We start from the raw sequence: 18,265 nt of genomic DNA, 5'->3' as shown, positions 1-18,265 counted from the left end.
AGGTGCTTCACAGGTTGAAATATCAGAGAACTATACAAGAAGATCCACTGCCCCAAAGGGAAGAGGTTTATATTCCAGGATGTTTCTTGTACCAAGGAAAGACGGCCCTTGGGACCCATTCTCGACCTTTCTCACCTCAGCATCTTCCTAAAGGTTCCAATCTTTTGCATGCTGTCTCTACAGACTTTATTTCCTCTCAGCCTTCCACAGGTCTTTCTGGCCTCCCTGGATGTCAAGGATGCCTACCTTCACATTCCCATTCATTTCCTCTGCAGGAAATTTCTGTGTTTTTCTGTTGCTTCCTCACATTTTCAGTTCTCTGCTCTGCTCTTTGGTCTCTCTACGGTACCAAGGATATTTACAAGATGCTTGGCTCCTGTTATTGCATTCTGCAGAATCCAGGTTATACAGGTCTTCCCTTATATGGACGATCTGCTGCTCCAGGCATCACTTCCAGAGACTTTGCAACAGCATCTTCTTTTCATCATTTCCCTTCTGCAAAGGTTGAGTTTCATAATAAATTTAAAAAAATCCTTCGTCAACCCTTCCCAGGACCACATCTTCCTGAGGTGCAGGATACAGGCATACCTAATGTTGGCTTCCTACCTCCTCATAAAGTTCTTTTTCTAATCAGCTATTTCCAAACCCTTCTCCCTTTGCACTCTCTGACAGCCAGGGAGTTTCTCAAGCTGCTGGGATTTATGGCATCCACTCTCCCCTTGTTGCCTCTGACCAAACTGCACATGAGGAAATTTCAGTGGTTCCTAAAGTCAGTTTGGAGACAGCATCTGCACCCATTGTAGTTTGTCCTTCCTCTTCTTCCCTGCCTAAAGAAGGAGCTACATTTTCACTAAGCCCAGGTCATCATTTGCATCCTTCTCTTCCTGCTCAAGTCTTGTTCACAGACACTTCAGACATGGGTTGGGGGGGGGCAGCCTTTGCAAACTTGAAGGTACAAGGCCTTTGGCCTCATTGTCTAAGGCAAGAATACATCAGCATAAAAGAGATGAGAGCAGTTCAGGCCTTCCATACTCTATGTCCAGGACTCCTAAAATTGTTTACAGACAACACCACAGTACTTTGGTATGCAAACAAATGGGGGGGGGGTCACATCTTCTGTGCAGGCCAGCTCTCATGGCGTGGGAGCTGGCAGATCAATGCCAGGTCACACTGCAAGCAGTGTATATCTCCTCCAATTAGAATGTAGTGGCAGACACACTCAGCAGGTCCGTGACTTAATCCCACGAATGGATGCTTCACAGGGATGTGTTTCTGGACATTCTCCACTGGTTGTGTACACCTCATGTCAAACTCTTTACCTCTCCTTTGAATAGACAGCTTCAACAATTTTGTGCCAGAGTCTCAGGTCCTCTGGTCTGGAAGGTGGACTCTCTTTCATTTTCTTGGAAGGAATGTTTCTGCACACATCCCCCCCTTCCTATCGTTCAGAAAGTCTTACTGAAGATTAAGCAAAACAAACCAAAAGTCTTGCTGTGACTCCCGTTTGGCCAAGACAGCATTCTTCTTCATTTAGCCAAGGGCAGTCATCACAAGTTACCTCACTGGGTGGATCTTCTCACACAAGACAGAGGATCCCTCATACACCCACATCTGACAACTTTACATCTGACATTGTGGGTGATTATTTTTTAATTCCTTTCAGACACCTTTTTTCTAAGGATGTGCTTAGGTTTTGTGCAGGAGGCCAGGAAACACAATATCAGGAAATCCTATTCATCAAAATGGAAGAGGTTTTCCATCCTGTGAATTGTTATGGCTAGGCTTGTATAGGCCGTGGGGCAGATATCCTAGTACCAACCTATGAACCTATGGTGTGTGTCTTGTTACCTAGATCCACTATTTGTAGACATTCCTTTGGTTCTGTCCTGTTTTTGTGAACTGCTGAAGGCTGGGTTCTCTCATTCTTCTGTTAAAGTTCATTTATCAGCCATTTCCGCTTTTCTGCCTTTTCTCCTCAGTTGGCCTCTACATTAGAGGTAAAACTGTTCTTAAACGGCATCCTTCACATAAAGCCTCCCAGGAAATCTGTTCCCCCTCCTTGGGATCTAAATTATGTTCTGGAAAAACTCACTGTAGCTTCTTTTGAACCTGCAGCCACAGCTTTCTTGCAATGTTGTACTCGAAAGACTGTGCTATTAGTCCAATTAACTTCCCCACCTTTTTTTCCCCTCTCCACAGTCCCCTAGTGAGAGGGTCCTATATACATTGGATGTGCATAGACAACCCAAACTTTATTTGGATAAAACTAAGGCTATCAGGAAATCTGATCAGATTGTTGTATCTTTTCATCCCAGGACTCTAGGAAGGCCTGTTTCCAAGCAGACAATTTCTACTTGGATTTCCAAGGTCATTTTGTTTTATGTTTTTCATGGAAAGAGTCTCTCTTCCCCTGTTAAGGCTCATTCTACTAGAGCTGTTGCCTTTTCTGGTGCCTTTTTCAAGGGTTTGGATACTACTTCTATTTTGGAATCAGCCACTTGGACTTCTGTTCACACTTTCACTAAGCATTACAAGTTGGATGGCATTTCCAGATCCAGAGTGGGTTTTCCTAGAACCATTCTTCTTGCCTTTCTAGAGAGCGCCTGTGCTCCTTCCCCCTCCATCTCTTCTTCATGAGCTATGGTACTCTCCCTCATATAAAGAATACTGCAACATAGGAACAGAAGGACATAGAATAGTTGCGTACAGTCTTACCATAACCGTAGATGTCCTTTTTTATGTTGCAGTACACTGTCTCTCCCACCATCCCCCTGGTTTGTGTTTTTTCTGTGATGTATATTTTCCTCCTTTTGTTCTTTAAGCTGGTTTTCGTACTGGGGCATTCATTTCTGAAGATGGTACATGCGGACGTCACTTTTATGGCCTACACTGTCTGTAGGCCTGCTTGCAGCGTCTCTTGTACCCTGCAGCGATAAAAGGCTTTTGTATACTGGCCAGACGTCAGGACTACGTACTGCAGTCATCCTTCATGTAAAGAATACTGCAAAATAGAAGAGAAGGGCATCTATGGTTATGGTAAGATTTTACACAACTATTCTTTCCTCAGTGTTAACATAAGCCACCATCTGCTTCAGCTTATGAACCTGGTAGCTCAAATCTTTTAAGGCTAAAGTTGAAGAAGAAACGATTTTTTTCCCGAACATGTCAAAGGCTTTACCATCCTTATCAGAAGAAGGATTTGCATTGACCAAAACCTTGTTAGCAATAGGATCAAAACTGAGATGGGAAAACAAATACTTGTTAGATGGAGACATTTTATAAAGTTGGTCTGCCTTATTAGGGACTGAAGATTTACTATCAGTACTACAGCAGGCTAAATCAAAAGCATCCTTCAACACTGGCATAATAGGAGGAATTGAAGTACAGTGTGGCATATCTACTTGCATCATGTCATAATATCTCCTTAAAGGAGATTGAACATCCACTTGTTCCCACTGAAATAAATTATGCATTCTGGACAATGTCTCAGCAAAAAAAATTCCTCTGCAGAAGAAAGTGAAGAATCACTCTTCTCAGAATCAGAGTAAGGGACGTGAATAAAACACTGATCTGTCCTTAACAGTATCCTGTGATACAGTATTCTGAAGAATAGTGCAACTATGATTTAGACTCAAATTGCTCAGCTGTTCAGCAGGATTCAAAACCCTGCAATAAGCCCTTAGCCAAGGTAAGTAATTCATCTTTATTAACAAAAACAGTTTTCAGAAGAATTATGTCTATTTTTTCCCTAAGGGCATCCCTAGATGAATATTGAGTGAAGGATGACACTTCAACCTGAGAAACAGGTACTTTACCTAGCCCCCATCACTTCTCACCCCATCCTCAGGAAAACCTCCCATAAAAATTCCCATGACTGAAGCAAGTGGTTCTGCCATGCTGAGAATGGAGACCGGAACAGCTGCAGAGGATGCAGTTAACTCTTGGTCCATGATGGCAGTAGGGACTACATTAGAGCATCCCACAAAATCAGTAAGTGGTTTGAGAAACTGGCGGTGGCTACTGCTGAGTTACCCACTAGCAGCTGAGGCACTGACTGAGCCTGTGGAGTAGACAAGGGCTTCTTAATACCTTTTTAATATTTAGGTGCAGGAAGAGAAGGAACGGTAGGACCAGTAAAGGAATCCATGTTCCTGCCAAGAGAGAAACCTTTTTACCAGTAAGCACAGTTTGAAGGATTTGGTTGGAAGGTAAGTATTCAGTTAAATTTTCAAAGCACTACACACACTTCCCCTTCACCACAACAGCCCCAATAATTACAAAAATAAATGCGCAAACAGTACACTTTTGTTCCCAAATATCGAGGAATATCTTTTCCCTGGTAAGCATAGCTCTTATAAGAAGGTCGGAAGGTAACTTGTCACAGAGTGTACGCAGCTTACTTTCCCTTACAGATGCCTGAGTCTTTCAACTAAAAAGCACAAAAAGTACAAAAACAGGACATTTTTACCACAAAAAGTGCCCAAAACAGAAGTAATTAACCCCAGCTAAAAATATCCTGTATAATGAGATGATCTGAAGTAGGCAGACTTCATTCGTCTGCAACCTGTGGGTATCGGATCCGATCTCGGATCCGAGCCGGCAGTTCAAAAGCTTAGGCTCCGAGCTCCTAGCTCCTCCCTCTTACTCATAACCCTGTTAAGTCTCTGACTGACCTCAGATTTCGCTTGCCGCCAAGAAGCAACGGAATTCTAGAGCTCCTGGCGTGGTTGAGATAAGTGTAGATTTTTTGACAGGAAAAGTTTTCAAATTCTCTTTTTTGGTTATTAATCTAGTTAGTGTTGTGTGTGGTTCAGGCTTTCCTCCTCTTTAGTTAATTTTTCTCGGCTTTTCGTAGTTTGTTTTGTGTGTGTGTGTTTTAGGCCTTAGGTGTAATGTCTGAAGCCCCTAAGGCTGTTTTTTCGAATAATGAGTGTGGCCATAAGCTGTCCCCAGCAGATGGCCACACTGCGTTAAATGCTTGGGGGTTGAACACCTGTCTTCTGGTTGTACCATTTGTGCAGGGTTCAACCTCGGCTTTAAGGGAACGGAGGTCGGTTGGTGCTGGCGGTCTTTACCCCCAGATACTGCTTCGCCTCTGCCCTTCCAGTCAGCAACCTGTTGCTGTGAGTTCTCCCCTCCTGCTGGGACTCAACCTCCCTTAAAGCTGCCGGAGGGGAAGGATTCTTCTAGGGAGAGACAGAAGGAGAGGCACAGGAGAAGCACCACAAGAGGAGAGCCGGCTTCTAGTTCTGCTCCTCCATTTAAACAGCCCTCCCCTGTGTATTCTAGCCTTCCTTCTCCTCGGCTCCACTCCCCTCGGCTCTCCTGGACCCGAGGAGGAGGAGGCTAGCCTTCCAGGAGGTCACCGAGACGGCTCTCTAGGTCCGCTTCCGTGGCCTCTAGATCGACCTTTTCAATGAGCGAAGCTGATATGGACCGGATGATGAGGAAATTCATCCAGGCCCAAATGCAAATGGGAGTGCTCCAGGCCCCCATCCGGGAGGGGCTTCACCCCTTTTTTCGCCCCCATTAGCTCCTTCTCCCACCCATACCACGGGTTCGGAGCTTTCGGGCGCTGCGTGCAGATTTGGATCCGGGGTGGTCGGATCCGATAGGTCGGCACACCTCGGATCCGTCCCCATCCCTTGAGTGCTGGTACTTCGACCCACCTCTCGAGCCGAGGGCCGCAGCCACGGATCCAGGGAGCTGGTGTCTTCGCCCGGCCCAGGTCGGAGCACACTGGTCTCTCGGATCCGACGGTTTCGCCTGACCCGATCCGCACGCCGGATCCGAAAGTGGGGGTCGGCTCGGGCTTAGAGAAGCTGGCTCCCCTCGGCTTTCAACGCTATGGAAAGGGCACTATCGAGGACATCCGACCCCGGTCCCTGCCACGGCTCCAACCCGGACTCCATTGCAGTTGGGCGAGGCCCCCACCAGCCGTCCCAGGGACAGCCCGCCGATGTCCCAAGTGGTTCCCTTTGGAACATCCATCTGCTGAAGAGTACTCCTCGGACAGCCCCCATGAAGTACCTCGGAAGCGTAAGTGCAAGAGGAGGCACATGGACTCCCTGAGTCCGGCCACTGAAGACACGGACTTGGATGAAGGGGAAGGCTCCCTAGGTCACCCCTGAGGACGCCTCATTTGAGACATCATGGAGATGTTAAGGATCAGGGGGGTGGTCTGCCCCAAGGCTTCTTCGGACGAAGTCTGTGTTCTTGGAGGCATTCGAGGCGGGCCCTTCTACCTCTTGGGTGTCCTCCTGCTGACCCCTGGTGGATCTTATATCCATCAGGGCGTGGAAGGATCCGGACACCATTGAGCCTATCCCTGCTCGGACCGCATTCTTTCTCCTCCATCAGACCGCACTCCACTGGAGTAAGGGTCCCCAGTAGATGCTATGATGATGGCTGCAGCCACGAAGAGGGAATTGGCCCAGGAGAGTCCCTCCGCCCATCCTCCGGCAAGGAGTCCTGCTCGATGGATCGCAATGGGAAGTTTAGTTTTAGTTCAGCGACCTTCTCCTTGAGAGCGCTGAACTACATGGCACATGTCATTAGGATGCAGCGATCTGATTAAAGAATACGCTGTATCTCCCCCAGAGTCCATCTCGAGGAGGATAAACAAGTTTACTCCACCCAATGGCCACCTCAGGTCAGTATCCAATACATCTATGCGGCTGCTGTCTCATGCTACTGAGGGAGCTGCTAGAGCCAGCGAGCAGGCCTTGTCATGAGGCGACAGGCCTGGCTCCGCCATTGTGATTTTGCAGAGCCCTTCAAGGCGACCTTCGCTAATGCCCTTTCATGGTTCTGCCTTGTTTGGCAAGACTGTTCTAGACATTAGTCCAGAGCTAGGACGGAAGACGCTGTCTGCCGCCGGAGTCCGCTTCAGCTCCCCAGAGGTCCTTCTCTAAGAACCAAAAGGGACAGAAGAAGATGTGGTTCCGAAGTCGCAGCAGTCCCAACCTGCTCGATAACCAGTCCTTCCGCGGCAGAGGAGGACGGGAGGTCGTCGTGCCAGAGGCAGGGGGGCTCCTGGCAATTTGGGTCCAGAGAACCCTTCTCTGAGAGACTCCACGCAGCAGCCCTGAAGGGTTGCCCGGCTGTCCGCCTCTGGAGGCAGTCGGGGCGGTTTTCGATGCACCTGACTTCTTGGGAGTCCATAACAACAGACAGTTGGGTGCTTCACTTATATCCAGAGGATATTCAATACCCCTATTCAAGATTCCCAAATCTCGCAGCCTCCCAGATGTTCCACCCGACCAAAGGAGGCGGCAGCTATCGAAATCGAGCAGCTGCTAGGAAAAGAGCCATCCAGCCGCCCCCCAGATCAATGTCAGCCGGATTAGGGTTTTACTCCAGGTTCTTTTTGGTGCCAAAGAAGACGGGGACTTAGGACCAATTTTAGACCTTTCCCTGTTGAACCTGTCAGTAACCAAGCAAAAGTTCCGATGGTCACCCTGCAATCTATACTCCTTGAGGGAGAATCGACTGATGTGTTCCATAGACCTCAAGGATGCGCACTACCACATTCTGATGGACAGACGATCCAGGAGGTTTCTTCGCCCGCTGGGAGCCAGTCATTATCAGTTCAGGTCCTCCCTGGTCTCACCTCAGCCCCCAGGGTGTTTACCAAGGTGTTAGCGGTAGCGCCCACCTGAGGCTCCAGGGATTACAGGTCTTTCCGCATCTGGACGACTGGCTTCTGACGGCAGTACTTTCATCAAGGCATCTTCTATGCTCAGCCAGGGATTACTTTCTTCAACTAGCACCAAGGCTGGGCATCACGATCAACTGGAGAAATCTTTCTGAATCCAACTCAAATTATAGATTTCATAGGAGGAAGACTAGACACCAGATCAATGGCCTTCCTCACCCCAGACCGTATCGCCAGCCTGAGGTGTCAAGTGACAGCAATCCTGCAACCATCTCCAACTGCAGCTTCGGTCCTGAGGGCACTAGGTTCTATGGCGCAGCTATCCCGCTTCTAATTCATGCATTTACGCGGGTTCTTCAATGGACCCTTCAAGTTCAGTGGTCTCTCTTTGTTCATCTCTAAACGCCCGATTGGTCGCAGAGCGTACCCTTCTGTGGTGGCTTTTCTCCGGAGCCCCTAGCAGGAAGACCTTTTTGCGCTGCATTTCCCGAGCCACAGTGACCACGGACGCTTCTTGCCTCGGGTGGGGGGCATTCTATGGAAAGATTGTCCAAGGCACGGAATCCCACAGAGACGCCATTGCATATAAATGTCCTGGAAATGAGGGCGGTGTTCTAGCGTTGCAAGCACTTCACCACGCTTCTTCCTACAGGGACTATTGTGATTCAGACAGACAACATGTCCGTAGTCTGGTATATCAACAAGCAGGAGGAACCAGGTCTTACCCCTTTGTCGAGAGGCCATGAGAGTCTGGGAATGGGCAATTTCCACCAAACGCTTGATAGCAACGCGACATTCCGGGAAAGTCCAACATCCTTATGACAAGCTCAGTCGCACTATCCTTTCTCCACACGAGTGGTCCTCAACTTCAAGTAGCGAAGAAGATTTTTGCCGCTTGGGGGCAACCCTGTCATCTTTTTGCTTCTCCCTCAAACGCCAAATGCATAATTTCTTCGCTTCTACTTCCCCCACCAGGGAGTTGTGAACTGCTGAAGGCTGGGTTCTCTCATTCTTCTGTTAAAGTTCATTTATCAGCCATTTCTGCTTTTCTGCCTTTTCTCCTCAGTTGGCCTCTACATTAGAGGTAAAACTGTTCTTAAACGGCATCCTTCACATAAAGCCTCCCAGGAAATCTGTTCCCCCTCCTTGGGATCTAAATTATGTTCTGGAAAAACTCACTGTAGCTTCTTTTGAACCTGCAGTCACAGCTTTCTTGCAATGTTGTACTCGAAAGACTGTGCTATTAGTCCAATTAACTTCCCCACCTTTTTTTCCCCTCCACAGTCCCCTAGTGAGAGGGTCCTATAAACATTGGATGTGCATAGACAACCCAAACTTTATTTGGATAAAACTAAGGCTATCAGGAAATATGATCAGATTGTTGTATCTTTTCATCCCAGGACTCTAGGAAGGCCTGTTTCCAAGCAGACAATTTCTACTTGGATTTCCAAGGTCATTTTGTTTTATGTTTTTCATGGAAAGAGTCTCTCTTCCCCTGTTAAGGCTCATTCTACTAGAGCTGTTGCCACTTCTGGTGCCTTTTTCAAGGGTTTGGATACTACTATTTTGGAGTCAGCCACTTGGACTTCTGTTCACACTTTCACTAAGCATTACAAGTTGGATGGCATCTCCAGATCCAGAGTGGGTTTTCCTAGAACCATTCTTCTTGCCTTTCTAGAGAGCGCCTCTGCTCCTTCCCCCTCCATCTCTTCTTCATGAGCTATGGTACTCTCCCTCATATAAAGAATACTGCAACATAGGAACAGAAGGACATAGAATAGTTGTGTACAATCTTACCATAACCGTAGATGTCCTTTTTATGTTGCAGTACACTGTCTCTCCCACCATCCCCCTGGTTTGTATTTTTTCTGTGATGTATATTTTCCTCCTTTTGTTCTTTAAGCTGGTTTTCCTACTGGGGCATTCATTTCTGAAGATGGTACATGCGGACTTCACTTTTATGGCCTACACTGTCTGTAGGCCTGCTTGCAGCGTCTCTTGTACCCTGCAGCGATAAAAGGCTTTTGTATACTGGCCGGACGTCAGGACTACGTACTGCAGTCATCCTTCATGTAAAGAATACTGCAAAATAGAAGAGAGGGGCATCTATGGTTATGGTAAGATTTTACACAACTATTCTTTCCTCAGTGTCAACATAAGCCACCATCTGCTTCAGCTTATGAACCTGGTAGCACAAAACTTTTAAGGCTAAAGTTGAAGAAGAAACGATTTTCTTCCCGAACTTGTCAAAGGCTTTACCATCCTTATCAGAAGGAGAAGGATTTGCATTGACCAAAACCTTGTTAGCAATAGGATCAAAACTGAGATGGGAAAACAAATACTTGTTAGATGGAGACATTTTATAAAGTTGGTCTGCCTTATTAGGGACTGAAGATTTACTATCAGTAATACAGCAGGCTAAATCAAAAGCATCCTTCAACACTGGCATAATAGGAGGAATTGAAGTACAGTGTGGCATATCTACTTGCATCATGTCATAATATCTCCTTAAAGGAGATTGAACATCCACTTGTTCCCACTGAAATAAATTATGCATTCTGGACAATGTCTCAGCAAAAAAAAATTCCTCTGCAGAAGAATTGAAGAATCACTCTTCTCAGAATCAGAGTAAGGGACGTGAAGAAAACACTGATGAGACCCTTCCTCTGTCCTTAACAGTATCCTGTGATACAGTATTCTGAAGAATAGTGCAACTATGATTTAGACTCAAATTGCTCAGCTGTTCAGCAGGATTCAAAACCCTGCAATAAGCCCTTAGCCAAGGTAAGTAATTCATCTTTATTAACAAAAACAGTTTTCAGAAGAATTATGTCTATTTTTTCCCTAAGGGCATCCCTAGATGGATATTGAGTGAAGGATGACACTTCAACCTGAGAAACAGGTACTTTACCTAGCCCCCATCACTTCTCACCCCATCCTCAGGAAAACCTCCCATAAAAATTCCCATGACTGAAGCAAGTGGTTCTGCCTTGCCGAGAATGGAGACCAGAACAGCTGCAGAGGATGCAGTTAACTCTTGGTCCATGATGGTAGTAGGGACTACATTAGAGCATCCCACAAAATCAGTAAGTGGTTTGAGAAACTGGCGGTGGCTACTGCTGAGTTACCCACTAGCAGCTGAGGCACTGACTGAGCCTGTGGAGTAGACAAGGGCTTCTTAATACCTTTTTAATATTTAGGTGCAGGAAGAGAAGGAACGGTAGGACCAGTAAAGGAATCCATGTTCCTGCCAAGAGAGAAACCTTTTTACCAGTAAGTACAGTTTGAAGGATTTGGTTGGAAGGTAAGTATTCAGTTAAATTTTCAAAGCACTACACACACTTCCCCTTCACCACAACAGCCCCAATAATAACAAAAATAAATGCGCAAACAGTACACTTTTGTTCCCAAATATCGAGGAATATCTTTTCCCTGGTAAGCATAGCTCTTATAAGAAGGTCGGAAGGTAACTTGCCACAGAGTGTACGCAGCTTACTTTCCCTTACAGATGCCGGAGTCTTTCAACTAAAAAGCACAAAAAGTACAAAAACAGGACATTTTTACCACAAAAAGTGCCCAAAACAGAAGTAATTAACCCCAGCTAAAAATATCCTGTATAATGAGATGTTTCTAGTGAAAAGGTAAACAAGCATACAAATGCTAATCTATTTAAAGAGACCTGGTATAATTTTTAGTCAAAAACAGACAAAATATGAAATCTGTGTGAAAGAGTTCCCTCAGTAGGACTTATCTGCAAACTATCAATCCAGTGAATCACAAAGTAGTGTTGTCGTGGGAAGCAAGAAATCATTGAGTATTTCTGGCACCCAGGCTGCTATTTTCTCCCTTTGGAGCTAATGCCACAACAGCCTGGCAGATGTGCAGAGGGGAGCCAAAAACTTTTGGAGAATAGCCTGCTATTATATCATGGGCAGGTTACAACCCTTGCGCTTTAGGCTACAGTAGCAGTGATACTTACAAAGATTTGGCTTTAGTCAAGATTTCAAACTATAGACAGAAAATAACTCATTCTGTATAATTCACAACCTTGACGAGTTTTATAAGAAAATACTTTATATTTTATATAGTGTATTTGCAAACACCAAAGTTAGATGTGATATTCTTGGCGTAACTATGAAGTACAGTCGCAATTTTGTTAAAGTAAAACAGCTTTTTAAAATTTGAATGTGTTCAGATTAAGTTGCTTTTAAATTCTGTCCATATTTATGTATCATCTGTTGTTTTTTTTTGTTTGTTTGTTTGTTTTTTTTACCAGTCTTCATTTCTCAGGTCTTCTTTCTGAAAATCCAGAGGGGAACTGCAAACTTTACAGACACATTGTTAATTTTATTAAAACTGAGTTATGTGGCACTGCGGCTTCCCAGGTAACACATTTGGTCTTAGTGTATGAAGGATTTTCTTTGTGCTTTGTTTAAATAGAAGACCATTGGTTAATATATCCCATGACAAGTTTTGCATCTTGTGCAGACTAAGTATTGAAAAGTATTAAATTATTACATTTTACAGTGTTACATGTGGTGCTACTTTATAGAGAAATAGGTTTTGTTTATTCTGTCAGGGAACTGGATGCAACGTTCTTTTCTTTTAGTGTGCATGCTAAGAAATAGTCTCTCAGAATAAACATATTTATCACCGTACATAGGACATATATTTAATGTTGTTGCTTTACAATGATGTATAGCTTTACATTTTCCTTTATTTTTTGAAGTTCTGGTCTGCACATTCATGGGTTTTTATGCAGCAGTCAGTAGACTCATAAAAGTGCTATTTTGCAAATATCTTTTAATTTTTTCCTTGGTGAGACTATCTTCATTTCTTTCCTGAGTGAGTGTAAGAACTGAATGAGATATGGGTTGAAGGTGCAACATTCAGTGCAGTTAGAAAATAGAAAATCCATTTTTGTATTAATATTCCAACCCCCCAGGTGACAAAAAATAATAATTTTATAAATTCTAAAATCCAGAACTAGCTGGACAAGTCATAAACATTTATGTTAATTCTACAATTCAGTTTTCATATTGCGCAAAATAATTTAAATATTTTAATCGTGCTTCTAGAGGAAACTCCATGTATTGGGTTACCACTTAGTTCCAGACTTCCAGGATGCTTCTTTTGGTTACTTAAGCTGCTAATAAAGAAGAATAAAGGTATGAGGTTTGGCCCAAGTTGCAGCTGAGCAAATATCATTGAGGGAAACCTTAGCATGGAAAGCTGCTGAAGTTGCCATAGATCTTGTAGAATGTGCTTTGACTCTATGAGGCAAAGTGAGATTGTTTTTGTTGTAGATAAAGGTTATACAATTTCTCAGCCATGAAGCCACTGTAGCTTTTGATACAGGATGACCCCATCTAGGTCCAGAAAAAGCCAGAAACAGTTGGTCTGATTTACGGGTAGATTTTGTTCTGTCCAGATAAAATCGTAATTGCCTATGAGCATCCAAGGAGTGCGGGCAATACTGTCCCTTGTTAGAATGGTTAGGAAAGAACACTGGTAGGTCAATAGACTAATTGATAGATCGTTCTGACACCACTTTTGGTAAAAAGATAGAATTAGTTCTCAGTGATACCCTATCCTTATGGAAGATAAGATAGGGAGGTTTGATGCATAAGGCCTGGAGTACTGACAATCGCCTGACCGATGTGATTGCAATCAAAAACAAAGTTTTCCAAGAGAGAGATATTTTACATCACATGAAGATGCAGGTTCAAAGGGGGAGCTGTTAGAGCTTGCAGAACCAAAGCCAAATCCCAAGGTTGTACGGGTTCTCTAAAGCGAGGTTTTAGGTGGATAACCCCTTTCAAGAAAGTCTTGCAGAGTCTGTGTGACATAAGTGAAGAATCTTGAAAACCAAAATGAAAATTTGAGATGGCATCTAAATGTACATGGATAGTAGAAAAAGACTCCCCAGAGTGGAAAAGATGTGATAACTAATCCAATACCACCGAGACTGGGGCTGACAAGGGGTCTAATTGTTTATTTGCTGCCCATAGAGAGAACCTTTTCCATTTGTTAAGATAGATTAATTTGGTGGACGATTTATGAGATGCAGTAAGAATATTGTACACAGGGGACGAAAGTTTTCATGCCTGGCAGTCATTGGAAGTGGAGAAACCAAGCTGTCTGTTTCAGGGTTGTTAGATTAGGGTGAATCAGACCCTGCGGATGGGAGATCAATGTTGGGAATGGATTGAGGATCCATGGTTGATCTAGCAGGTGAGGCCAGAGGAAGGGAAATCAGACTTGTCAAGGCCAATATGGAGCAATGAGGATCACTTTGTTCTTCAATTGTCGTGCTTTCTTTAGAAATTGGGAGATGAGGGGGAGAGGAGGATAAGCATAAAGAAGACCCGAGAGCCAAGTGTGGACTAGAGTGGTCCCTTGGTGACTGTCCCCGAGGGGGGATCAGGGCAAAGTAGTTGCTGCACTTGTAGTTGGTTGGGGAGGCAAACAGGTCACAGCAAGGTTGGCCCTAGCGGTTGAGGATTTTTGCCGCTATCAGAGGATTGAGGGACCAATCGTGAGGCTGTAGAATTCACCTGCTCAATTTGTCCACTATCACATTGGACACCCGGGAATGTGTGTTGCACTCAGAAAGTGGTTGTGAGCTATCGCCCACTGCCATATTCTCAAGGCCTCTCGGCATAATGGGTAAAATCTGGTGCCCCCTTGTTTGTTGATGTACCAGACCACTGACATGTTGTCTGGATCGCAGTAGTCCCTGACGGAAGGATGGAGTGAAATGCTTACAATGCTAGAAGCACCGCCCTCGGTTCCAGGACATTGGTATGCAAAAGGGCCTCTGTCTCTGACCAGGTGCCTTGGACTGAGTTTCCCTGACATAGCCCGCCCCCCAATCAGGGAGGTGACCGTGGTCACCGTGGCTATCGGTTGATGGGGGTTGAAAGGGCGAGACCATTATTGGGGATTTTGGGGTGTCCAACAGAGTAAATCTTGCTTGCATCTCTGAGTTACACTTATCTGAAAAGACAAAGGATGCTGTAGAGGGTACCACTGAGTGAGAAGTAGCCATTGAAGAAGCCTCATGTGGAATTTGGCTAGAAGAACAATGGTAATCGAGACTACTATTGACCCCAATAGTTGGAGTATAGATCGAGCTGGGGATTTGTGGTGATAGAGCAGCGGTTGAACTTGTCTTATTCTCTGAAGTCTGTGTTCTGGAAGGGATGCTGTGCAATTTCTCATGTCCAACAATACCCCTATAAATTCCAAAGACTGAGTTGGGGTTGTGTTGGATTTCTCCCAGTTTATAGTGATTCCCAGGCTTCGAGCTGTTAAGAGAGCATACTGCAGAGCTTCTTCCAGTAGATGCTTGGTGGGGGCGGTGAGGAGCCAGTCATCTAGATATGGAAACGCCTGGAATCCTTGAAGTCTCAAGTGAGCGATAACCACTGCCATGCATTTTGTGAACACTGTGGGGGCTGCAGAGTGACTGGCTCCTATATGGAAGCGGAGCTATCTTCTTGAGCATTTGTCCATTTTTATGTGGTAATACGCATCTTGAAGATCTACAGAGCATATCCAATTGTCTTCTTCCAGAAGAGGAAGGATAGACTGAACCGTGACCATCTGGAATTTCTCTGTTTTTACAAATTTGTTTAGTGTACTGAGATCCAAACTTGTTCTCCAGTCCCCTGTCTTTTTGGCACTAAAAAGAACCTTGAGTAAAAACCGGATCCTAGCTGGATTGGGGGGACCATCTGGATGACTCTTTTTTGTAGCAGCTTTTGGATTTCGTGTCCTGCTGTTTCCCTTTGACTGGGTGGAACATCGGGTAATACTCTTGATGAGACTGGGCAAAGATGAAAGGGGATGTGATACCCTCTGGATATAATCTATTGTATCCAAGGGTCGGTTGTTATGTTTTGCCAGTCAGTGGGGTACAAGGAGACATGACCCCCGACTGCTTTCAGAGGTGAGCAGTCGGGCAATGCTTTAATAGGGTTGGTCAGAGAAAGAATCTCTGGAATCCCGGTTTTGCAGACCTCCTCTGCCTCGAAAGGGGTGTCTTCCATTGGAGTTTCTCCCTCTGCCTCTAGAGGAGAACTTGGCACGTGCATCCCGGAAAGAACCATGTGATTTCTTGTGCCAGATCTTTCCGCTCCTCTGATTTCTGGAGTAGAATCGCTGAGGAGTGGATTGTCTGACACCAACGGCAGACAGGGTCTTGCCATCTTGTTCGCACCTTGCCAGCGTATCCTTGACTTTAGGGCCAAACAAAGAAGCAGCCTCTATGGGGGCATTTATGAAGGAAGCCTTAAAGGAGTCCGTAAAGTCGTAAAGGCGCATCCAGACATGTCATCTGGTGACTATACCTGCGCCTGTCGCTCTAGCCACCCCTTCTATTGCGTGAGAAATAAGACACATGGAAGAGTTAGAAATGGACTCTAGGATGGCTGTCTGAGAAGCCACATTATCACGGACTTCGTCAGAAACAGCTCCTGCCAAGGTTTCAGAGAGCTGGTTGATAAGATCTCGCTGAAGCGTGGTAAAATGTGCCAAATAATTCAGTGACCTTACAGCGAGGGTTAATGAAGCAAACACACGCTTCCCTAATCTGTCAATCGCCCGGGACTCCTTGTTGGGCGGATGGACAGTTTAGCTCTGTTCAGCCAAATCCTTCTTAGTAGCAGCTGCCACCACCATAGCATCTACTGGAAGACCTCGTGACCAATGGGGGTGCTCAGCTGGGGGCGATAATATTTTATGTGGTCTCTTAGGTATCGCTTCCATGGTTTCAAGAGCCTTCCATGCACACTGCCAGATGAGCAGAACAAGCTCATTGGCAGGCAGGGTGACGCAGGAGGTAAGAGGCCGGGCACGAAAAGCCTACAGGAATACGGATTCATCAGAGGAAGGATTAGAGGGCTTCCAGTCACCCCTCTATCTAAGGATCTCGAGGATGTCACCAAAGGACACCTCATCAGAGGGTGACCATGGGGACCCTTCCCGGTCATCAAAATCCGTATCTTCAGTCAATGACTCCTCAGTGGAGTCCATGTGCTACCTCTTACATGATGCTTTGCAGGGTTATTCCTCAGTGGGAGGTTCTGGGGAAGACTGCAAAGAGGGAGTCTCCTGAGGAGGAGAAACCTGAGGCTCTCATGCCCGGTGTCTGGCATTTGAAGCTTGTGGCAGTTGTGGCACAGAGGGGGGAGAGGACTCAGACAAATGAGCTTTGCCAGCTGAGGCAAGTGCCCTCTCCATGGCCTGGATGGCTGGCCTGGCAAAGGAGGGATGGGAGCCCGGAACCAAGCACAACAACCTTGGAACCGGGGTCACACCCAGCCCCGATGAGCCCGCCCCCAGACCAGGAGTCTCAAGAGGACTGTGAACCATAAGAGAGAGCATCCCTGGAAGGTGCCATAGAAAAAATTAGCATGGAGCCAAGAATGCCCTCCCCAAAGGCACAGCCACTGGCCTGAGAAGAGCCTGATGCCCAGTGCACCGAAGGCCACAAGGACGACTCTGGTTCCAAAGTGAGATCCACTATTAGAGTCGTGGGGAGGCAAGCTGCTGACAGAGTAATAGGCTTTGAGACTTGAGTGGAAGTCAAAGGAGGAGTATACATTGGGGTTTGAGGAGATATACGTTCACCTGAATGAAGGAACGTGGACTTCGACGGTTGAGAGAGACCTCTGGCCACAAGCAACTGGTCAACAAGCCGCAACACATCCTGTTCAGAAAGACTCTTGGTTGACCTCATGGAGGTCCTTGGCTCGAGAGTTTTTGGCTGATGCAAGCTTGATATTGGCCGGTTCGGTTCCGAGGACGTAACCGATAACCCATCATTAAGGAATGAACGAAGATTAACAACATCAGATTAAGTTTATTTCTACAGTCGGCAAAAGCATGCTGGTGAAACCCCTCACAAATAGAGCAGGGGGTTTCAAAATGAGCAGGGCAGATACAATAAATGCACTCCCTGTGGGCATCAGATAAGGGAATGTTGTGCACACAGAAAATGCATTTTTTAAAGCCTAACTGCTTATCGGACATAGTTAAGAAGAAAAGAGATAAGGGAAAGTAAAACTCTCACAAATAACGGAACAGCGAACGGCTGTTTTTTTTTTTAATATAGGAACTTCTAGTTTCTTCAACTAAGAGGATAGGGGAAAGAAAGAAAGAAGATAGTATTGTAAAGAAAAAAAAATCAAACATATGAAATCCTTAGCAAACCTCTCAATGAAGCTCGAGAGCATGGATCACTATGCTTCTTGACAGAACTTAATGTAATTCATTAAGTAATGAATGAATGAAGATCAGCAACACAGATGGAACATTATGGCAAGTCATAACTTCTTTTTTTAAAGGGCCATCTTCTGCCCCAGCTGTGGGTTCCTCTACTTCAGGGGCTCAAACCCCCCCACCAAGAAGCACAAAGACGTCTGGGAACACAGGAAACATTCCCTGGACAGGTCCACATCTACTGCTAACAAGTCTCCCAAAAAGGCTCCCAGAGAATTGGATTCACAATCTTTCAACCCGTGTAAGTCTGTTGAATCATCTCCTTGGACCTGAGCGCCTCTTATTTCCTAGGGAACGATTTCTGCTGGCTCGGGATCTCCC

At 45.5% G+C, this 18,265-nt stretch overlaps 1 protein-coding gene across 1 annotated transcript in view; it reads left to right on the top strand.

The window, feature by feature from the left end:
* The window catches only part of STRA8 (stimulated by retinoic acid 8), a 396,440-nt gene that overhangs the window by 311,095 nt on the left and 67,080 nt on the right, over positions 1-18,265 (top strand). The window contains exon 4 of the mRNA XM_044087171.1: positions 11,934-12,042. Coding sequence (XP_043943106.1) covers positions 11,934-12,042 — 109 coding nt within the window. The remainder of the gene's footprint in view (positions 1-11,933; positions 12,043-18,265) is intronic.

Source organism: Protopterus annectens, chromosome 11.part0 (assembly GCF_019279795.1).
Source record: "Protopterus annectens isolate FY-2018-M chromosome 11.part0, PAN1.0, whole genome shotgun sequence".
Classification (NCBI taxonomy): domain Eukaryota; kingdom Metazoa; phylum Chordata; order Ceratodontiformes; family Protopteridae; genus Protopterus; species Protopterus annectens.
This window is presented reverse-complemented; position numbering and strand designations above follow the sequence as displayed.